This window comes from Daphnia pulicaria, chromosome 2 (assembly GCF_021234035.1).
Source record: "Daphnia pulicaria isolate SC F1-1A chromosome 2, SC_F0-13Bv2, whole genome shotgun sequence".
In the NCBI taxonomy this organism is placed as follows: Eukaryota; Metazoa; Arthropoda; class Branchiopoda; order Diplostraca; family Daphniidae; genus Daphnia; species Daphnia pulicaria.
In genome coordinates this window covers 12049282-12073808 of record NC_060914.1, presented here as the reverse complement: position 1 = coordinate 12073808, position 24527 = coordinate 12049282, and the positions used below count along the sequence as shown (strand labels likewise).

General features: G+C 40.2%; 2 protein-coding genes across 4 annotated transcripts in view; one reads left to right on the top strand and one right to left on the bottom strand.

The window, feature by feature from the left end:
* LOC124326640 overlaps positions 1-9861 on the bottom strand; it is a 21136-nt gene extending 11275 nt beyond the window's left edge. Inside the window, exon 1 of the mRNA XM_046785559.1 lies at positions 9735-9861. The gene's annotated coding sequence lies outside the window, so the exon portion shown is untranslated. The remainder of the gene's footprint in view (positions 1-9734) is intronic.
* LOC124326159 lies at positions 8976-24527 on the top strand. Of its 3 annotated transcripts, XM_046784832.1 has the most exons (7): positions 8976-8979; positions 20041-20051; positions 22968-23101; positions 23168-23322; positions 23383-23584; positions 23650-23901; positions 23976-24527. In XM_046784832.1, the coding sequence occupies exons 3-7, from the start codon at positions 23029-23031 to the stop codon at positions 24446-24448; spliced, it is 1155 nt and encodes a 384-aa protein (XP_046640788.1). In that variant the 5' UTR covers positions 8976-8979; positions 20041-20051; positions 22968-23028; the 3' UTR covers positions 24449-24527. The 3 variants fall into 3 exon arrangements, with proteins under 3 accessions (XP_046640788.1, XP_046640787.1, XP_046640786.1); XM_046784831.1 differs by lacking the exons at positions 8976-8979; positions 20041-20051 and adding an exon at positions 22510-22608 and having other exon boundaries at positions 22786-23101; XM_046784830.1 differs by lacking the exons at positions 8976-8979; positions 20041-20051 and adding an exon at positions 22516-22716 and having other exon boundaries at positions 22786-23101.

Below are 24527 nucleotides of genomic sequence, written 5' to 3'. Positions count from 1 at the left end.
ACAACTCGGGCATTACATAACGTAAAAGATTGCGTCTCTAAAACATGAATGCTTTTGTTAATTGATGTCAGGTCGAACACAAACGAAATCAATACTTTGGAAGATGTTTTTAAATAGTTTGATGGCATTTGCTTTCGAAATTCCATCAAATCAAAAAGCGATCAGTAGGCCTAAGTGGAAGAGTCACACATACCTGGTCGCTGGTCGCTCCACTACTATCCACTAGTCCACTGCGATTCGACGATTCGAAATTGAACCGTCTCGTCGTAAATATAAAACTCGAATCGAGTTGGATAAACCCAAAATCAATAACAAAATCAACAAGAGCCTCTGAGCCAAAATCGGTGAACTGGACTTGGCTGATATTCCCCTACATCAGGCGATCGGCAACAATTGAGTGTTACCACTTAAAAGGATTTTCTTGATGTATTTTCCTGAAAGAAAAACATAAATTGTGAGAAGGAAAAGAAATAGACTTGACGTGGAAGATGTCCACAAATTAAAACTTGAAAACCAATTCAAATATCTTATTCTTTATTGACAAAAATTTAAACAATGTTCACTAGAGATTGGTCAAAGGTTTGATCGATTTGAGCGGCGGAGATCGGTTAAAGTAAAAAAAAAAATTACTGAACTATTAAAACTGATTACCGGCCAGTGAGAGCTACTTAAAGAGGATGCCATTCAAGTTTATAAACGTGGAACTACTTATAAATTTGCAACACCCAAAAATCTTAATACAATTTGTTTGGAGGTTAAATGCTAAAATAACCATATACAAGAGTCATTGGGAGTTGACAGCCAAGATGAACATGCCAAATACAAGTTATGAAATTAAATACAAATATATCTGTTAATGTATAATAAGTAGTGATCAGGTGGGTGAGTTGGATAAATCGTCAATTATAAATCGAGACACTTTCATAGTGATCGAGACGTGAGTTCAATTCCCGTGGTAAACATCGATTACATTTCCTGAATTCTCAAAAATTCATCATATTACATAATTAATTCTCTACTATTCTCTACAATTCCTCAGATACAGAAATTCCAAAATGCCAGAACCCAAAAGGTATTATCTCGAAATGAAAATGAACGGCCATGACGTACGTTTGAAACTTGACTCTGGCTGCGATAAGGCATTAATCAGCAAAGCCCTGTGGTCCAAAATAGAAGAGCCAAAGTTGTTGCCTGTCTATGGTATTGGCAGAAGATCGGTGACTGGAGTTGTTCCGCTAAAGGGCGTATTCTTAGCCAAGATGAGCTTCGCTGGAATCAATTTCCGCTGTCCAGTCCATGTGTCGGACGATGACAACACACGGAATATGATAGGGCGGCGAGCGTTGCCATTCGATTGGAATACGTTTATTGCGAGCCCGAAGGGCGAAGCTAATAATCGCATACGCAGAAAAAAAAAGCCATGTCACTTTGTATGTCTGTCTGTAACGCTCCATAGCTCGGACGTTTCACGATAGATTTCGGACTTTTTGGTCTTAAAAATTACACAAAAAATATGCGGTGCGACCAGAAAAAAAATAATTGCATTTACTTAATTAGTTCTCTTGTAATAAATGAAAAACTGATAAAATAATTGTTTTACGACTAGTGACATCTGACGGTTGCGACTACAACTTTTTCACGTTAGGTCAAAATTAATCACCACCAGATGTCTATAGCATCGCCGTGATGGCGCAATCTTTGATGACCCAATCATGACGCAACAACCAGATTTGCATTTATGTTTTGTTAAACTAAAAGGACTAAAAGATGGTTTTTTTTAAATTTAATTATTGAACTTTATTTGTAAAAATAGGTTCATTTGAGTTGATCAAACTAAATTAAGCGAAGCTAATAATCGCATACGCAGAAAAAAAAAGCCATGTCACTTTGTATGTCTGTCTGTAACGCTCCATAGCTCGGACGTTTCACGATAGATTTCGGACTTTTTGGTCTTAAAAATTACACAAAAAATATGCGGTGCGACCAGAAAAAAAATAATTGTATTTACTTAATTAGTTCTCCTGTAATAAATGAAAAACTGATAAAATAATTGTTTTACGACTAGTGACATCTGACGGTTGCGACTACAACTTTTTCACGTTAGGTCAAAATTAATCACCACCAGATGTCTATAGCATCGCCGTGATGGCGCAATCTTTGATGACCCAATCATGACGCAACAACCAGATTTGCATTTATGTTTTGTTAAACTAAAAGGACTAAAAGATGGTTTTTTTTAAATTTAATTATTGAACTTTATTTGTAAAAATAGGTACATTTGAGTTGATCAAACTAAACTAAAATAAATTGCAAGGATATTGAACTGTGACACCGAAATCCCACAGGATTTCAGTCGCGAAAGGTAAATGTTGATACGAGGTTATATAAGGGGGCTTAGACTCTAGGTGATTTCAAAGGGTGCCAAACACTCACCGTTTCTGTCAGACTGTTTTTACCACACAAAAACACCGTTTCTGCCTGATTGTTTTTACCACACAAAAAACAAGAAAGAATATCAACAATTTAACTTCATACAACAACCTTAAAGCTAGACCCAAGAACCCCTAGCAAAGGTAAAACTTTGTTGATTATCTATTCCCAGAATATTGATTGTTTTTACCATACTAAAAACAAGGAAGAATTGATTTTAAAGGGTTCCAAACACACACCTTTTCTGTCTGATTCTTTTTTACCACACAAAAACAAGAAAGGACTTTGCTCCATCAACAACCTTAAAGCTAGACCCAAGGTCCCTGGTCTTGACCCGGCTTAAGTTAGTATTTAAAAGTTAAGTTAGAGTTAAATATATTCCCCGATTATCGAACGTCAAAATGTCTTCTAAAAGAAAACGAAAGGATGAACTTGCAGCTAGGCAAGCCAAACGTAGAGCCACGGAATCTGAAGTACAGCGGTTTGCTCGACTTAGCAAAGATGCTCTGAGACATGCATCCGCCAGAGAAGTCGAAGCAGAAATTCAAACTACCGCTAGACGTGCTGTTGATGCGACAAGGCATGCATCCGCCAGAGAAGCCGAGTCTGAAGAACAGCGGTGTGTTCGACTTGAAAAAAATGCTGTCAGGAATGCAATCGCCAGAGAAGCCGAATGTCCTCAACAAACTGCTGCTAGACTTGCTGCTTCCGCTGCTCGCTTTGCCGCCACTATATCCAACGAAACCCAAGATGAAGCTACCGATAGGCGACAAAGTAATGCAAGTATTCAGCGACGATCTAGGGAAACCCGTCAAATCTCCAAAGAAGAATATCTAGATGCTTTTGATGCTTCCGTCAATGGACCGCTTCATAAGCAACCTTTCGTCGACATGCATATGAAAAAATTCCATTCTGAATTGCATCAATTAAATCAGCAGCATTGCCTCCACTGTCGAGAATTGTGGCCAACAAGAGATGCAATTGTCGATCCCTACATTTGCTGCCGTTGCAAGAAACTTACGGAATTCAACCCTTTTGGCATTCAAAATGATATGGTGCGTGATTTTTCATCTATTCCACTAGCAATTCAGAAGCACATTCGGGAACTTACTCCTCTTGAAGAAATGCTTCTCTCGCCAGTAACTTCCATCATGTCTGTCTTCCGGCTACCTTCTGGTGGACATGTTTCTCGTGGCTACGTGGCAAATTTCAAACAAGACGTAGCCGGATTCATCAGAGAGATTCCTCTCACAGCAGAGCAACTTCCGTGCCTTGTCATAAGAAGGAGAGGTGTGGACAACACCTGTGCCGAATTCAAAGTTTGCCGTAAACGTGTTGAAGCAGTTGGCCGATTTCTCATTCAGAACCATCCCGGCTTTGCTTCACATCGCATCACTTTTAGCCAGACCAACTGTGATTTGCTGCCCGAAGATGGACCTATGTTAAATATTCCGACGATGGACAGCGACAACGATGAATTGAATGTCACTGACGAAGGAGCCATGACAAGGGATGTTCCACCAGAAGACATTCTTGATCAGCCACAACCTCCTGATGTCGCTTTCGTCATTTCAAACAACATCAGGCCTCCTCAACAAAATGAAATATTAAATGCGCTCGATCCGATTAATTGGCCAACAATTTCAACTGAGCCTATCAACGAATTTGAGGTCATGTCTGGTCTTGCATCTCTGGCTTTCATCAAGTTGTTTCCTCTTGGGCAAGCTGACCCAACAAAGAAAGGTCGCAGACAAGACCTATCCGAACTCGTTGCTTCTAACCACTTAATGAAATATGCCGAGATTGATTGTACAAAGGATTCCGACGAATCTCATCCAAACGGGTATTTGTATTTTCCGTTTGCTGAACATGAGCGCTTCTGTTTTTGGTCGGTTGATCGCATACGACGCCATCGAGCCCTTGGGCAGTGTTCCGTTTTTCTGAGACAAAATCCCGAAGAAGCTGCATTGTCTATGGAGGAACTTAAGGCTATGGCTGCCAACGGTCAACTTGACTCGGTCATCAGCAAAATGTACTCCTATACAGCCAATGTCACTGGCAGTGACGCCTACTGGAGCAAGCGTCGGAGAGAATTAGAGGCTATAATGCAACAGAAAGGTCTTGGCACGGCTTTTTTTACTGTTAGCTTTGCTGACAATCACTGGTACGACCTCCATCGTCTCATGCCCAACGGTGCAGCTGAACCAAAACTTCGCTACCAGAGTACAAATGCAAATTTACATCTAGCAGACTGGTACTTTTCCGAAAAATTACGTCTTTTTATGAAGCATTTTTTCGGTGGTGTCTTGGATCACGAATGGTTTTGGTATCGTTTCGAGTGGCAATCAAGAACAGCCATTCATGCCCACGGTGTTGTAAAGCTCAAAAACGACCCGGGGATTGCCGACCTAGTGATTAAAGTCTATGCTGGCCGACTTATGGCGCAAAAACTAGCTGATCCACAGTACACAGCAAACCTTAGCGAACAAGACGTCCTAGAAAAGCAAGATCTGGTTGAAGCCGGCATCCTTGCAGAACTCAAGGTTCTAAAGTATGCCGATACTCTGTTGTGTGCCTGTAATACTCGGTCTGATCCAGTCAACCCGTTCAATGCTGAAGTACCAGTTCCCCATCCGTGTTCAAGCAATGTCTCGTCAATTTTGAACGATGGAGCAGCCATGGACGACTTTTACGAAAGATTGGCAAACTGTGTTCAACGTCACGTCTGTCGACCAGACGGTTACTGTAAATCGAAGGATGGCAAATGTCGTTTTCACTTTCCTTTTGATCTAGTTAGTGAATCGAGAATAGTTTTTGAAAAAATCGGAAACACAGACTCTGTTCGTGCTAAAATTGTTCTCAAAAGAAACGACAAGTTCATGAATGTCCACAACAGATCAATGTTGGAACATTGGTGTGCCAATGTAGATCTTCAGCTCATTCTTGATCATCACGCTGCAATGAACTACATGGTCAAATATGCCAGCAAACAAGAGCGATCCGGAAACACTTTACAGCAAGTGATCAAAACGATTATCAACAAGGCTGATGTCACCGACAATGCTGGCTCCGCATTTCGCTCCTCAATAATTCGTTCCATTGGCCATCGTGACATCGGGAAAGGTGAAGCGTCGCGCATTTTGTCTTCCGGCCACCACTGTGTATCATCCTTCAATTACGTCAACGTTTCTTTGGACCTGACTGTTAACGAAGTCTACAGAAATCCAACGACTGGTGAGTTGGAAACTCGACCAACTCTGCTTACCTACTTTGCCAAACGTCATGTCTACATTGAACAAAACACCTACCCCAATTGGAATCTTGATCAACCCAATTTTATCGAGTTTTGTCGTCACTTCACTGTCGTCAAAGGGAATCTTAGAAATAATCCCAAGCCGGACAAGACCATTGTTTTGACATTCCCGGTGCATCGAAATTCTCCTACGTCAGCTACCTACCATCTGTTCCTCCGATATTCGCTAATCAAGTTTTTCCCATGGACGGAATCATCTATTCCAATGCTTTTGGATGACAACCTTGTCGTACGCCAATGGCAAGACTTTCGATTGACTGCAGCTCAGGAACTGCGTCAATATTTCAACTTAGACGAAGAATTACAAAGTCGATTAGATCAGTCAGCTGATGACCTCCAGGAAGAAGACAACATTGAAAACGACAACTTTAATCAACTTGAATGGCAGCAAGCGGTCGGTATGCGACCTGTTGGCGAACAAGAAGTTCGTTCTGATCTACCTGTGATTGACCGTTCTTTCCCTTGGCTGACTAGTCTTCAGCTTCATTACACTCCACATGAATTGGCCTGTGGAAGCACTTGGGTGGTTAATCATCTAACCAACGGAAGAGATCTCGGCACTGATTCTACAGATTTACCGTTTGTCAGTCCCAGTCAACTGAATCGTTCACAACGAATGTGGTTCGATATGGTTGTTGAGGCTCTACAATCTCGGAAACAGTTGTTATTGATCGTCAATGGCACAGCTGGTACTGGCAAAACCTTCACTATTTCAGCAATTTCCAGTGCTGTCCCTAAAGAACATATCGTCCGTTCGGCCTACACCGCGAAAGCTGCCCATCTCATCCGCGGTGAAACTTTGCACAAGATATTTCAAATTCCAGTAGAAAAAGGCCAAGGCACAAAGTTTGGCCCTCTTAATGGAGCGAAACTGGCAGCTCTTCAAGAGAAATTTCGTCATGTTAAAATTATCATAATTGACGAATATTCAATGTTGAGCTTGACCATGCTTGGAAAAATTGACGCTCGTCTTCGTGAAGCCAAAGGCAACAACCTTTTTTGTGGTGGGCTGACTGTTATTTTGGTTGGAGATCCAGCTCAGCTTCCTCCTGTGGCTGCTCCTTCCCTCTATTCCCAATCAACAGCACCGTTTGCCAACGAGGGTCGGGCTGCTTACTTGGCTTTCCAATCCGTCATCAAGTTAACAGAAGTTCGACGACAACAAGTAGAAGATGGCGACATTGACCAGCAAACATTCCTGGACACACTCAACTCTTTGAGAGAGGGAAACTGTTCCATAGACCAGTGGAAATTCCTTCAAGCAAGGAATCCGGAAGCCATTGCCAACTTTGGCACTGATTTTGAAGATGCGACCTACTTGTTTGCCACCAACGAAGCTGTAAATCGCAGGAATTACTTTAAATTACCACAACTTCAAATGCCAATCACCCTACTACGGTCGGTAAATGTGCCTTCAAGTGGCAAGTCAAAGCCATCTGATCAGTTTCGAGGGCTTGAAGTTGAACTGTACCTTGCGATTGGAGCCCAAGTAACGTTGACATCCAACATCAACACGGCTGTGGGTCTCACTAATGGTGCCAGAGGTACCGTGGTTGACATCGTCTATTCCAAACAGCCCAATGTTGATCTGCCTGATTTCATCGTTGTTAGATGGCATGATTATACTGGTCCTCAATTCTTCTCTACAACCATGAATAACGGCATTTCAACTCACAACTGTATACCAATCCCGGCCATATCCATACGGTCTGATGACACGAGAGCCGTCCGGACTCAGTTTCCCCTTCGCCTGGCTTATGCGATGACCGTATGGAAATCTCAAGGAGAAACTCTAGGCAAAACTGTTGTAGACATCGGTCCCAAAGAAACCGCCGGCCTGACTTTCGTCGCTCTTTCAAGGGTAAGACACATTAGTGATTTGGCCGTCTTGCCATTTGACTATCAAAGAGCATTGAAAATTTCGACTGGTGATGGGTTATTTGCTAGGAAGATGGAAGAAAGACGGCTAAATATGTTGTGTCAGGCTACACAAGATCAATGGTTTGCAAATAACCATCCACCAGATGTCCATAGCATCGCCGCTATGACGCAACCATGACGCAACAACCATCCACCAGACTCAGACAAGTCAAAATTTTGCGAAAAAAGTTTTTTAAAATAAAAATTGGCTCCGAATTTGTCATTTAAGACAGTTTTCAACTGGCTTACGACTATCCATTCGGCGAGCTGATAAGCTTGCTTTTCTATCTTAAGTGAGGGAACAATTGCGATGCTACCATCCAATTTAACTATGACCGATGACGAGAAAAAGCAAGAAATGATGAATGATGCCGTCAAGTGGCGAACGCTGCCGTTCTATGTAAATGTCTTGGTGGACGGCAAAGATTTCATGATGAAATTGGATACGGGAGCTGGATGCTCCATGGCCGGCCTAGCGAAATGGGAAGAACTGGGGAAACCCAAACTGACTACGGTCAAACGCATGACAATCATGAGTACGAGCAACGAGCCAGTCCCACTTCTCGGCAGGTGTTCACTTAACATCACGTACAACGGTGTCACCGCTAAACTGCCACTCCTGATTGCCGACACCAACAGCTGTCAGGTAGTTTTGGGGATCAATTGGATCGATTCTTTGAATATAGACTTAAATACGATCTTTCGAAGTCTCCAATACAACAAGTCACCCCGGCAACCGCCGCCAAAACAGACCAGAAAAGTGAAGGATTGCGGCGACGGCAGCCAAACGGAGGACCAGCTCGCCCCTCAGTTGACACCAGCAGACAAGCCGATCGAACAGCCAGTCGCAGGGCCCTCAGTGTCCGATTCCGAACAGGACGTCGCAACAGAACAAGGGAAGGTGGTAAGGAAATGCCATGCTCAATCTCCACCACCCGATCTAGAAGCGAAGAAAGCTAGAATCGTTCAGAACCTCAAGAGCAGCGCCACAAGTCCATCAGCCAGCCGGTCTCCACCGTCGAAAATATCGCTCACTACTCGATTGTGCAGAAAATAGAAATCTCGATGTACATCTGTATCTGAAATGTTCTAACTGTATATATAAACTGTCGACTTTGGATTGCAATACACATGTCAAAATTTCTTTTCATTTCATCACTTTATTGTAATTCCCCTCCCACAAATTAAACAAATAAGAAAATGATTGTGGCTACAATTCTTCGTTTTTTTTCGGATAGAACGGCGATTCGATGTAGAATTTCGGAAAAACGGCGCTTCATCAACAACTAATTTAAAAAAAAGACCAAACTGGACGAGTTTTCACCTTGGGTCCTGTCACAGTTCAATCAATCAGAAAGTAGATCGAACCTGCCAATCGGCTATTTCAGCGTATCATGAGAAACAGTTTTGTCTTTCCATCTCTCTCCATTCAGCTTCAATCAAGGATGCTCCTGTTCCTTACTTATTGAACAACATGCTGCTTTCCTGGGAAAACAATTTCGCACAGGATCAATATCAGTGGCCTGCTCATTCCACCCAACAAAAAAGGTTTGGTCAGAAAAACAGCTTGTTATCAGACCCGATATATAAACTGGATCACAATGGGGTGTCTGTACCCACCAGAGGAATACCCACGAGTCAACAGGTCACACTGATTCAAAATCGATTTCAATCAATAAAAAAATAGTTGCAACATTTTCTCATGGGAAAAGTTCACTGCAAAACTGTCCATATTTAATCTGAAAACATGAATAGTAAGATAAACCAGCTCATTCTTTCTTTAATGCATTTCCCCCCGGCGGTTAGACACGATCGTTTTGTAATGTTCACATAAATTGTGACACATTTCCACGAGAAGATTAAACAATTGGCCTAATCAAATGAACGCCAAATCAAAGAACAACGTTCACTTCGTTTGTTGGCAATAGATGTTAATTGCCTTAACATAAAAATGCAAAAGTTGTTCAAGTCTGCGGACTTATCAGGTTGGAAAGCGGAAAAACCTTAGCGATTTACAACTTTACTGCAATAACACCCGATGAAAAAGTACATTCAAAAAACGCCATCCTACCTTGAAATTGCGATGCAAGAGACTCGAGTCACTTCCAGCAATCGGACGTTTTCTGGCTGAGCAAGACTGGAAAGAGCTGGGTTCTTTTCGCAACACTTTACCTTGAAATCATTTGGAACCATCTGAAATGAGAAGAAATTTAATAATGTCAAGAATGTTTCAAATAGATTGTCAAACGAATCACAGCTGTACTAGTTTAAACGGTGTCATATAAAGTAATTTTTAGTTTTTAACACTATGTCATCGACCCGAAACAATTTAAAATCAAGCTTAGCTAATGGCTGCAGAAGATCTATCTATCAGGGCCTCCAAAACAATAGAACAAATTGATACAGACCGTCCAGAGCTGAAAATGTAATTGACAATAGTGTTTCCTCGATATTTTCAATTAATGGTGACGAATTAGTTATAACTTGAAGTTGTAGAAATAGTTTGACGAAGGAGCACTGGTAACGTGAGAAATATTCCATCTTATCAAGAAAGAATTGAAAACATTATTAGAAAAGGACATTTAATCATGGAACATAAGAAACAGACGATGAATAGACACGAGATTAGATGACAGAAACATGAAGTTTCGGTGGACATTGTGGTCTGATGGAAAACGCAACCACAACATTTTTTTATAACCGCCAGACTATAAATAATTGAAAGGCGTCATGTGAGCTACATCTCGCAGAAATTGAAGGCGCCATTGAACGAAGATTAGTTATCACTGCCAAGTGGCTTAAAATCAAATTTGACAATGAAATGGTCGACTGTATTACCTTAAATGGATGAGAAAGTCGAACGTCGTAGCTGCAAAAGTCTCAATGTCAGGAAGGAAAAGCGGAAGGAAAAAAGTCCTCGTGAATACAATCACCTTCGCATGAATGTACACGAGGACACAGTCAAAAGGGAAAGTCGAGAAAGAGTTGACTGACGTTGGATTGTCGGCTCCGAGAGATGATGAGAATACCTAGAGAAGAAAAAAGACAAATTGACGATACAATTATTCGAATAGAATGTGATAGACCTAAGGCTACATCAGACTGCTGCTAGATTGACAAATTTCCCTCATCATCACTCAGTGTACAGTTACTGCTCGTCATAGGCAGTAGAGAAAAAAAGAAATCGAATAAATCTTGTGAATCTATCTACCCCTTGGCAATTGGAATGGAATCACATTAGAGTTAATCAAACATTTCATTTACAAGATGTTATAATAAGACTAAACGCATCATATCCTACATTAACTCTGATGAGATAACTGCTAAAATGAAAACACAAATTAGAAAGTGTTGCCAATTTGAACTTCAATCAGTACTCTGTAGCAACCAGTCGACCACAATATGTGAAAACTCCTAACTTATCTTCTCCTTCTACAAAGAAAAAATAGTTACCTCCACAAATTGATAAAGAAATCACACACACAGCTTCGTTGATTAGGAGGATCAAACCACGTGCAATTGTGCATTAGAACTTTGCCAACTCAGACTTCATGGAAAAACTAAGTCAAATAAGTAAATCATAATTACATTTATTTCTCCTGTAATGTACAATCTTTTATCTGAATTAAATGTACCAATAGAGAACTTCTTTTTTAGCCATTCGAATAGGTTACTTATTGGATTCATTCAAGATTTCACGTAAAATGTGTTATAAGCCTAGACTCGCCTACACCACGGTACAGCAGCAGACGATTACTTTTTCGGGCCACTAACTGCTGGTGTAGTGAGTCACCTAGCGGTAGACAGCGTTTCCAATTTATTCAAATGAAGAAAATATCAAAATAGCGAGCATTAATCAAGTTCATTGTGAAATGCAAAGCCTGCAAAGCTATGGCAGCAAGGTATCACAATCCGACATTGAATTTTTCTACAACATGAAACTTTTCATTCAGCATTGAATTTATCTTAAGAACTTCTATGACAACCATGGCCTGACAATAACCAATCGACTACGAGAGCTAGTTTGTAAATCTAATAATCAGTTAGTCACCTAAATGCTAAATTGAAAGTTGAAAGTAATCACACGTTTAAGTTTGTTCTACCGGCTGCAAGCCTGCAACAGCAGACGATTTTTCTAGCGCGGCACTGCCCCCTGATGGAATGAGCCACCTAGCGGTCGAAACTCGAAATCCTTTCGTTTGTTTATTTAAAAAAAAAAAGAAAACAGCGAAATCTTTCGACATCAAAACATCACCAAACAATATAAATAGTTTAGCTACTAGAAAATGTTTTCTTTCTCACCGCAAGTCGTTAACCAATTGGGGTAACTAAATCGAATAAACGTAATTCGGATTAATGATGTTTACCTGATTCCTGAAGGTCTACACGATGCTTTACCATAATCATTCGAGATAAATATCTGGAAAAAAAAAGCTAGAACACATTAAGTGTAAATATAGTAATAGCGACTGTACACATCTCATTCCCTATGTTTTCTCCTGATTTGAATAAAATGTTGCACCGATTCCAACTTGAGTTATATTGCCGCAATCAAAAACGGATTTTGTAAGAATAGTTTTTTAATGCCCATTTCAAGTGACCAGGACACAACTCATTCCTTGTTGTTTGAAGAGCATTTCACTTATATTTTGACGGTTTTTAATTTTCTTTTTATTGCAGATTCGCTGATTCTTGTAACTGTATTAAAATTTAATTTTAAAATAGTTAATGTATTCAAAATTTTGAACACATGTTTGTTAACACTTTAGGAGGACCAGTAAATTTAATAAAAATTTCTAGATTTTTTTCATGTAAATAAAAAACTTATAAACTTATAAAAATAAGATAAAATTAAAATAACACTTCTATTTCGTGTCCTAAAATGTTTAATTGTTAATTGCTGCAATATCCGACCGTTCAATTTAGACATTTAGTACAGGTTTTCGGTTCTTACTTGGAAAGTAAGTAAAAACAGAAATCTAATTGAAAATAGAACGACCACCCGACGACCACAGCTCGCATCTTACCCGTTTCTTTTATTTAATTTTTTACTTTTAATGGATGTTTGACGTTCAAGCAGCACTCTGCCTCTACCCATTAATTTTTTTTGCAATTTTTGGCACGTTGAACGATTATCGAATGAAATGTCGGATCATCGGGCAGAATTGTGGGGTCATTCTCATTCGTGACAGGATTGCAGTAACCACTGGCAACAGACGAAAAATGCCAAAATAACCAGACGGACATGCAGTAAAACGGCAGCTGTCGATTGTAACGATAAGAAAAAATGTGAAAATTGATGACCTACAAAGTAGGAATACGGATAGAAAATAAAAAGAAGGGAGGTGATTAATCAAATGAAGGAATAGCAAATGACGGTGGTCATTATTGTTATTTACGTCAATGTTAAGGTCTGCAAAAGGGTCTCACAGCGACTTGACGTCCCGCTTTGATCCCACCCACCCGTTTTCGATATGCAAATGAAGAATGAATGTCCCGATTTCGACTTGCTGGTCCCAAAATCAGGGTCAGGACCTTTTGTTTAACATCAAATTAAATGGAGCGAGAAATAAACAGTTGACTCCTCCTTCAAATTTCACTTCAATTGTTAACTCGTAGTCTGAAAGAAAAAAAAACCTTTGGACACTCGCAAGAAATGATAAGTGGCCAAAACCAACGTCAATAGAATTTCTCTTCAAATTTCGATTTTCAGAGGTGAAATTAAAAGAGAAATTCAATTCATTTGAACCAACAATGTCTCAGCAGCAGGTATTCAATAACTAACTTTCAATTCCAAATCTATTTTTTAAAAATATTTCAAAGTTCAGAACCAAACGGTCGAAACTTGAAATTAAAAATTGACAATTGGAAGATAAAGTAATGCGGTCTGAATCTAGAGTCTAACATCAAACAACTAGTCAACACACTGGCCCACTGACACAACAGAAACAAATGCGATTTCAATTTGTAAAGTCGCAGCCATCAATCGATTAGAGGACATTTCCGTATCGACGTTTGTCGCAATTGGACGAGAAATGAATTGACCAGAGAAATGCCACAAACAACAAAAGTCAGAAACTGAAATATCAATTCAATAATCTGGATTAAACAAGATCCAGTATTGCCTGTCAATCGGAGTGGGTCCGGTACAAAAATGACATCAAAGGGATATGCCCGACTGAATCTCCGTTGGTGGAAATCAAATCTTTTAAAAATGTATTATTATTTTGGCCGTTAGGCTCATTTTGCTGAGGTATGACGTACAATGGGCTGACAGGCCTATTTTGCTATATACGCATTTTGCATTTTCATTAAATACGACAGCAAAAAGGGCCAGACGGCCTAGTGAACGGCCTAAATGGCGGCATTGTTAGGTCATCACAGTGGGCCTTGTTCAGAAAACGCTGCAATAATGCCATCTCGGTGCACTTTAGTGTCCGATTACATTAAATTCGTCACTCCAGAATCCAACAACGTCTTCCTTGATATAACTTAACAAATTTTTCGCCAAACTTTTCATACTATTCCTTGATACAGTCACACTCACAGATCTATCACCTGGACGCCATCCGACAAGACTTTGCAAAGACTGGAAAATGCAATTTGCAAATAGCAAAAGAATTATTCACGCCGACGATCTCATCGTTCGCATTAAGAAAAAACAGTCCCTACACTAGAAGCATAAACCAATGGTAAGCCAATGAAATGATAATTGGGATAACCCAATCAGTTATTTTGATAAAATTGTTGACACGGTGGCAAATCAAATCAAAAGAATTTTAGAGTTGCATCAAATTGGATTGTTCGACTACTGGGACCTGTGGTTTCGACCCATGCCTCCTCAATGCATGGAAAACACCCAAAACGGATACAAAAAACCGAAAAATAAACCAAAATCACTTTCCCTGAAAAATCTGACTGGCTCCCTTTTCACTTTTCTCTGTGAGAAATTAATTTCCCTAAATCACTGTTGCTCTAGTAAACGTATAACTCCGTTCAAAACAAATGTTTGACGAACCACTGAGAGTTGTTTTACTATTAAATCGGCACCACAAATCACCAACGAAATATCCATGTTAATAAAAAAGAAAATCTGGAATCCCTTCCAGATTGCCAAAGACTACCATCTTAACACAAGTGGCAAACCAGCTGAGTTCTCAATTCACTTATTAGACGGCCAATATTTTGCCATTTCATTTTTAAATGTTTTGAACAAAACGCGAAATAAATTAAACTGCACAATAAAAAAGAATTCAGGATAATCGATTAATAATTGACTTTTAGAAATAAAAAAGATTGGGTCAAAGTGACACAGTTGATGGCTCCGTCGCAGATCGAGTCTACATATAGAGGCAGCACTGCCGACTTGAGATTCAAACTAATTTCATCTGAGATTTTTCACCTGAACTTTGAAAACGTTTGCCAAAATCTGAAAAGAAAATGTTAGCGTCAGCTTGGTCATCTTTTGCGTCATATTTTTTCCCGGCGAAGAACTCATTTACTTCTGCCGAAAAAACGATTCTGCTGAATAGGCAGCAGCCGCCGATACAAAACCAACACGTCGGCCAACCCTATCCCATCGGCATGATGCCCTCCCCATACTACCAATACGAGACGGGCTATCAAATCAACCAAATGCCAAACGAGTGGGCTCAACAGTTCCCACAACAACAACCGCAATACTACCAAGCACCTGACAGCCCACCTGACCAGTTTGTTGCCTCTCCAGCTTACGGATCGCAAGAAACAGCATTACCCGAACATCCGGAGGCATTGCAACAGCAATTTCACTACGGTCACTATTACCAGCAACCGCAACAAGGTCCTCCTCCCAGTCAATCTCTTTATGAAACATCTCCCGAATACGTCGAGACGGTTCCCGGTTGTGATCCCAAAAGTTGCAGCTCTTGCGCTGCCATATTTCTACAAATACCAAAGTTGGAACGTCGTTTGGACCAAATGGAAAGGGAGAACAGCTATCTGCACGATCAGCTAATGAAAACCCAAAGCGAAATACATGAGCTCCGTCGGTCGTCTGACGCATCAAGAAACGGAACCGAGTATCGCGTGGGAGTTGAAAATCCGATTCCATCCATGCCGGAAGTCGGCAACTACAATCCCGTTTACGAGGCACCCAATTTGCTAGACACCCACATCGCGAACCAGATGCGACATCTGTCGGTGGCATTGGAAGAACAACAGCGACTTTCGGAAAATGATTGTCCGGCTATTTTGCCAGCAAGATCTAACCAAACTCAATCGCAAAATGGCTACGAATTTGGTCAACATTTCCACCCTCTAGAAAAAATAGGCGAGGCCGAGCACCACATATATACTGCAAACTGGCCGTCTAGTATAAACAACACAAATGCTGGCAGGCCAATTCCACCGATGGCTCAGCCGAGACTGCAGCCGATGCCTGGGCAATACAACTATACCGGATTCCCAAACAATCAGCGCAATGTTGTCGATCCTCGTCAAAACTGGACTGAAATGAACTTTGAGCAGTAAACTTGCGATAACCCAACGGGACTGGAGTAGTTGAGCTGATTATCATTCTTATGTCTAACTCTTTCTGAAATTTGAATAAACGGGTTTTGTCCCTTAACTGATTTGTGATTGAATGTCTTTAACTTAACCATTAACTCAAAACGAACAGCAATGCTGCGATTTAAAAAGCGAGTTGGTTTGTGTCGCTTCGTAACTCTTAGCTAGCTTTAGATTAAGTAAATTTAAATAGATCAAATCAAGCTGGGAAAGTTGCTTACCTTATCGTCGGTGCTTTCTGGCTCTCTTCGACTCGGATGAAACAAATAGTGGTCCTTTATCTTCATGTGGCACGTCCTTCATTCAAGAAACAAAAGAGTGCACAGAAATTAAGGATCAATAAAATAGAACAAAAGCTTTCACAGATTATTAAACTTAAGTTTAGATAAAGAAGTAAAACAACCATTGATCCATTTCTTATTGCTAAGAGTTGCCGTTGTTGATTCGCTTGTACGGGATGTTTTAAACTGAAACATTACACCAGAGCTCGATATTTGGTTGGGACTAAATCAACAATACCTGAAACATTGATCGTCACCATAAAACCAAACACGTAACTAATGAGCAAACTTTCGAGGCATAAATTTGTAAGCACTAGAACATGAATGACGTCAAGGCTTTGCTTTAGATTTCCCAAAGTTCGAACACATTACTGAATCAAAACGGCCCATCACGACAGAGAGAAAAGTTATGCAAATGCAATTTACACGCGTGAAGAAAACAATCGCGTATCGACCTGACTATCTTTCGAAACGAAAAGCAGTTTGACAGATTGCAGATACTAACGTTATATAAGATGATCTCTCATCTACTCTTGAGGAGTCTTCGTTCGCCACGATCAACGAAAAGACAATTTCACAGTGTGGAAGTTAATCAAATCAGGATATTAAAAAAGATCCCGCTTTGGGATTTGCATTGGCTGGAGGTATTTAGGGAATATCTAACGAATTGAGTTGGTCTTGACAACGCATAAAAACAGGCTTATTTAACTTTAACTACTATGCGGTTTTCAATGTTACCTTTGCTCATTTGGTTGGCCGTTTTAAGTTGTGACTCAACTACGACGAATTTGAATTCCCTCAACGGTCGGCACCTTCGCGTCATCTGGGTAGTAAAAAAGTTTGTGATTTATTTCTTTACATTTTTACTGAAATGAATTTCCTCGAAAATAACTACCTGGACTACCTGGATGGGGGCACAACTTAATTATCTCCGTTGTAGCCTCGTTGGCATGGTAATCCAAAAGGGTTGTCAGGGCCACTCAAAGGAGGCGTCGCTCTAGAATACCTGTCGACCAGATTAAATTTCACGTAATAGAATTTTACAAATCATTTGAAGTTATAGCAATATAGAAAAACATACCTATATCTTTCATTTCCCAGGTACGAAATGGTCCGAGTGACTGAAAACAGACTGGAACCACTGGCGAATGGGCGGGGACTTTTCAGCTATCTGTTTGATAAAGTTGAGTTTGATTTTCCAATATCCTATTATACTCGTCAGACTCCCAGTTCTTGTTGGCAGTAGTAATAAGACGACCTTAGAAAGAATAAAATAAAATTAATAAAATTAATTTGTATAATTATCGGAAACTCTGAATCGATTTCTGTGACCAATCTTTTTACTTTTCGACTGATCTGTCACAGCAATGCGATTTTTTAATCCAAGACGTGGTGCCGACATTCAAGCGCAATAAAGTCGTCGATCTCACAACATACTGGATTTATGGGGATTTAGCTTTCCTCATTCCCGCCTCTGATGAAACGGCCAACATTGGCGCTGTCGTCAAACCCTTCCAATGGCCGGTTTGTAATACCCTCACAATTGTTTAATATTCTTTTAAATATTAAACACAAATTGTTAATCCATTCGACAGGTATGGTTGGGACTTTGCGTATCGATTGCATTCGTCATCGCAGTTTTGAATTTAAGCCAGCGCTACCTGGAACTGCAATCGAAACGATTTTTCGACAAAACGAAAAGACGAATCAGACTGGTGGTCGACTTCGCGTCACGAAATGGCAGACTGGAAAACAATATCTCTTCGTCTTCGGCAATTTGCTCTCACAAGGTTTTATACTTTCGAAACTTATTTCTATTGTAGAAGTGAAAGACACAGGTGCAAAAATCACAACTATTTTGACAATTGGGTGGTTTTTGCCCATCAAAATGGCTACCCTACCGACTAGTCGCTGGCGTGTGGACCCTGGGCGCTTTCTTCTTCGTCCAGGCCTACACATCCACTCTCATCACCTACGTAGTGACACCAGTACACCAACCGCTGATTACTTCTGCCTACGACATAGCTGAAAGAAGCGAAATCCAGTTATTCGTCAGAAAAGCAGGGACTCCAGATGCTATTATTTCGGCAAGATTAAATTTAGTTTTAACACATCGTTCAACATTTCTTTTCTTTCAATTTAAAATTCGCAGAACAAAAACAACACGGGCCTGAACCTGAAACTACAAGAGAGACTCAACTCTAACCCAAATTCCCGATGCACTTTCGCGTCGGACTGCATAAATATGGTTATCCCGGGATCCAGAAACGTCTTCGTCGATGTAAAATTTTTACTCGTTTAAGAATAAATCGAATGTAAACAAATACTCATTTCAAGATTTAATATTTGAAATAGGCAAGTGTTTACCTCAAAGACGCAATAAGAGACGGTTTTCAAAAGACTGGGAAATGTAACTTGCAAATGGCGAAAGGTACATTCCTGCCAGTGTTTTCAACATTTGCCCTGCCGAAAAACAGTCCCCACACCAAATCTATTGACCAAGGGTAAGCAAAATAAGATTTTGACCGCTTTATTAAGAACTTTTGCATTTTCTTTTTGTTACTGAATCCTCAAGACTATTGGAATTGCAACAAACTGGGATGATTGACTTCTGGGACCTGTGGTTTCGAACCGTTCCCCCTCAATGTACGGGAAATGTCCAAAGTGCGAAACAAATGCCGAAAAATAAACTGAAGCCTCTCTCCTTAAAAAACTTGACCGGCGCATTTCTGGTCATTGCCATTGGATTCGGCCTTTCGCTTTTAGCATTTCTCGGTAAAAAAATCATTTCTTTACGTGAGCGCCACCGTAGGCACGAGCGAACGAACACGGGCAAACAGTAATGAAATATGTAATAGAAGCAAGATATTTCTAACTTTCTTTTTAACTTCTTGTGGGTAGTAAAACTTTACTTAATTCGATGTAAGAAACCGGAGGAGAAACACGACCCATTATTCTATCTATATAATGCGACTGACGCATCAAAAATAATGTTAATTGGATTTAGCACAGGGGACAAGCCAGGTCCCTATTTGGTGTCACCCTAAATTCTGTAATAAACCCCCTAAAGAATCGCATTTGAACAAGTAGCCTAACCCAAAAAGAATTTCTTTAATTGTTGCCGAAATAAATTCACTGTTTTAGCGCCCGAATAACACATATTGAAAGCATTGTTACCTTGTTATTAAGTGTTATCTAATCCAATTCCATATTCAACACGAAACGAAGACCGTATATGATAATGCCATCTGGTGCACCGAGCATTATCTTAAAAACTTATAAAAATAAGATAAAATTAAAATTACACTTCTATTTCTTGTCCTAAAATGTTTAATTGTTAATTGCTGCAATATCCGACCGTTCAATTTAGACGTTTAGTACAGGTTTTCGGTTCTTACTTGGAAAGTAAGTAAAAACAGAAATCTAATTGAAAATACAAAAATCTAATTACAATTTATTTGGAGGTTAAATACTAAAATAACCATATGTATGCAAAATCCAAGGTATAAAATGAAGTATAAACGCCTCTCTTAAAAGATATAGGTTAAGAGGTCGGGTAGGTGAGTCGGACAAGGCGTCGCTCAGTAATCGAGGCACTTTGAGACGTGAGTTTGATTCCCCTAATGAACATAAATGCTCCCATACCCGAATTCTCACCATTACTCACGATGGATGTTTGCAGTAGGTCGGTTTAGTGTGTAAGGTTATTCTGTAGTCACTAACATTTCACTATATGTCCCACTATGATTCCCTCCACCCGTTTTCGATATGCAAATGAAGAATGAATATTCCGATTTCGACTTGCTGGTCCCAAATTCAGGGTCAGGATCTTTTGTTTAACATTTAATTAAATGGAGCAAGAAATCAACAGTTGACTCCTTCAAATTTCACTTCAATTGTTAACTCGTAGTCTGAAGGAAAAAAAAAACCTTTGGACACTCGCAAGAAATGATAGTGGCCAAAACCAACGTCAATAGAATTTCTCTTCAAATTTCGATTTTCAGAGGTGAAATTAAAAGAGAAATTCAATTCATTTGAAATTACAATGTCTCAGCAGCAGGTATTCGATAACTAACTTTCAATTCAAAATCAATTTTTTAAAAATATTTCAAAGTTCAGAACCAAACGGTCGAGGCCGAACTTGAAATTAAAAATTGACAATTTGAAGATAAAGTCATCCGGTCTGAATCCAGAGTCTAACATCAAACAACTAGTCAACACACTGGCCCACTGACACAACATAAACAAATGCGATTTCAATTTGTAAAGTCGCAGCCATCAATCGATTAGAGGACATTTCCGTATCGACGTTTGTCGCAATTGGGCGAGAAATGAATTGACCAGAGAAATGCCACAAACAACAAAAGTCAGAAACTGAAATATCAATTCAAACAAGATCCAGTAGTGCCTGTTAATCGGAGTGGGTCCGGTACAAAAATGACATCAAAGGGATATGCCCGACTGAATCTCCGTCGGTGGAAATCGAATCTTTTGCAAAATTTATTATTATTTTGGCCGTTAGGCCGTTTTTTAGGCCGTCAGGCTCATTTTGCTGAGGTTTGACGTACAAAGGGCTGACAGGCCCATTTTGCTTTATACGCATTTTGCATTTTGATTATATACGACAGCAAAATGGGCCAGACGGCCTAGTGAACGGCCTAAATGGTGGCATTGTTAGGTCATCACAGTGGGCCTTCAGAAAACGGCAAAAGAATAAAACTCTTTTCCACCGGTAAAAAGAGTCAATTTAGTCTTTGACCTGGCCGCCTAGTCTGTCCGAAGACCACAAGAATCGTCAAACCTATTGTCAGCACTGGATCACATACAATCAACAAATGACACAGTCTTAGTGCAACAGCAGCTCCAGGTTTCCTTGAGTCAAGAGACTTGGACTTTTCAAAATCAAGAGTGGACATCAAGGCCTTGACATTTCCTTTTTAAAATCAACATCTTTTGTAAAATAAAATTCTCACTTGTTTTGTTGGAGATCGTTCTGACCGAGACATGCACAAGATGACATTACAAATTTTCGTCTCAAATATTCGTTCTCGTCTTATATTAAAAATCCAATTAACGATTTTTGTTTCAAAAATTGTCATTCCATTTTTATTATCTCAGTTTTTAATAACAGACATTGTTTTCCCGCAAGTTCCGTCTTGTTTAAAAAAGAAATGTAGCCGAATAAGCCGAAAACGACGTCGTCTTTGTGGAAAGATTTCATGAACAAGATCAGCCCCCAACAACAGAGCGAGCTCAATCGAATGTATGCCGACGATTTCGGGTTGTTCGGATATCAAGAAAATCGCTTATTCAATAAATCAATCAATGTGTTTGTGACTTTTTTGGCAATCATTTTTACAGCCAAAAGCTTTCTTTTCAAAATTCCTTTCACACAGAAATATAATTGATGTCTGAACAAGGACGGGTTGCTGGTCGTCACGTCTTTTTAAATTTATTACGTACTAGCCGAAATTGGGTTCTTTCAACTGGCGTTATTTTACGCAAATTGGCAGCTCTATTCTCAACTTGCCGAAATAACGAAAAATAACGAGACGACTAAATAAATAAACGACAAATATTAAGACAAATGTTTGTCGAAAACACAACTGCCTTCTGCTGTTTTTTTCCCCTCCAACTAAACTTTATCTGAAACAAACAAGTCTAAAAAACAAACAAAACAAACCCAGCGTTGGTTGACGATCCAATTTCTTTTCTATCCTAACTGCTTATCACAATTGCACCTTGGTTTGTAAACCAACAGGGAATTTCCCTTTCGCCTCAAAATCAGGACTACACCCTTTGGATTACTGTTGAAGTGAAAGGGAATAGAGAAGTTAACAGTTGACGACACGTCGCTGCGCATTACAATTCAAGTGACAAGGAAATGTGATCGACCCTTATTCAAAGTTCAAACAACAGAATACCCAAAGATAACGCAAATGTTGCCAGGATGAGCTCGTTATCGGGATCAGGGAGGACTATAAATGAAAATGCCTGTTGCATAAGGTTCGCCAGTTCAGTTAACTCAAAATTGGAAACAGTTGCCAAATCGCTGTTTTTCCGTAAGAAAAGAAAAAAGACTGTAGATATTACAAAGAAATGATTGCCATTTCAACGGTAAATGTCCGTTTCGTCGTTCTGTTGCTTTTGAGTTGGTCATCAATCAGTTCGGCCGATGCCACCCTGAATTTGGAGGACCAATTGCGAACGTTGACTCAAAACTACGTAAATAGTATTTCCCATTTCATTTCTTTTTTCCAATTGAAACTCATTGGCTTTTTTTACGAATTGCAGATGCAATTTAAAGAATCAGTTGAAACAAATTTCGAAGCGAAATTCCATCAAGTCGAAGATAAAAATCGGCAATTGGAAGAGAAAGTCATCCGGCTAGAGTCCAAAGTACAACGACTAGAATTGGTGATTGCTCTACGAGAAAACACAGTCGCGTCGAAAAGAGTCGATCCACTAACTGGAAGAAGCTCCATCCCGAGGACGTGCAGAGAAGCCCGTCTGGCGGACCCATCCCTCAATTCCGGCATGCACTGGATCGATCCGGACGGACAAGGCGTCGGAGATGACCCCATTTACGTCCATTGCGACATGACTACAGGTACTACCGACACTGGGAAAATGTTTTAAAACAACTTTTTGTGTCCTATTCTTTTCCTTTGAAAAGATACGACATCCGTTCCACACGACAGCGAAGGACCGATGGACGTGGGCCACTGCGCTGATCCGGGATGTTACTCAAAGGCCGTGACGTACAACGCAAGTCTCAGACAGATGGCAGCGTTGGCGGATTTGTCTGGCGAGTGCCACCAATCGATTAAGGTAAGATTAAATTAATTGATCGCAAAATTACCATGAAATTAAGGTACTTTTGGTTTCCAGTACGATTGCTTCTTCGCCCCTTTCGAGTTGGACGGCATCGCATTTTCTTGGTGGAACGACAAAGACGGAAGCGCCAAATTCTTCTGGGCCGGCGCCAACACGGACGTCCACACCTGCCAGTGCGGCATCGATGGAAATTGCGTCGAATCTTTTATGAAATGCAACTGCGACTCTGCTGCTCCGGAGCAATTAGTCGATAGCGGTAAGATGATTTCAATTCAAACGCTTTAGATAAACCGAATCCAACTCGATACAATTGAAATGCAGGAGTCATTAATGATAAGGAGATCCTGCCCATCACCCGGTTGAATTTCGGCCGAACTGGGCAAGAATATTCTTCCGGCGTTCACACACTGGGCCGATTCGAATGCACAGGACAAGTGGCCGTCACTGGAATGCCGACGTCGTGCGAAGATCTTTGGAGGATCGGCCACACCCTGAGCGGATTCTATTCCGTCAAAGGACTCAAAATGGTCGAAAGTGTTTACTGCGATTTTTCAAAACTACCGAACGAAGCAGGTAAGGCCTGTAGAGACTTTTCTCTTATTATTATTACTGAACACTAATTTCTAATTCAATTGAATGGATGGCAGGTTTCCAGAAATGGATCGGATACGATGACGTCAAGTCGGCGCCGGTCTACTTCTACGTCCAGCGGAATTCTGCCTTCAACACGACAAATGTCCCGATCCCTTTCCAGATTTCCCGACTCAACATCGGCAACGCCATGAATTTGTCGACAGGGAAATTCACGGCACCCGTACAGGGAACGTATTTTTTCTCTTTTACTGGACACGCCCAATTTCCCACGTCGTCATCTATACTTACTTTAGGAGTAGGTCTCTATCTGAATGGGAATTTCATCGGGTGGGGTGTTGTGGAAGAGTACAACACTGTAAATTTGCAAGAAACCCCTTTGACTCTGCAATCGACGCTCAATTTACAAAAAGGAGATGAAATTTGGTTGCAGATCACATTAATTTCGGATGGCGTGATTCTCTTCGATAATAATGACAATTGGACCCATTTTACGGGATACATTTTGGAAGAAGAACTTATTTTTTAAACATGTTGTGAGATGGGAAATCAATTGATTTTTATTATCTGGAAAATAAAAATAAAAAATTCGTAACTCGCAAAACTAA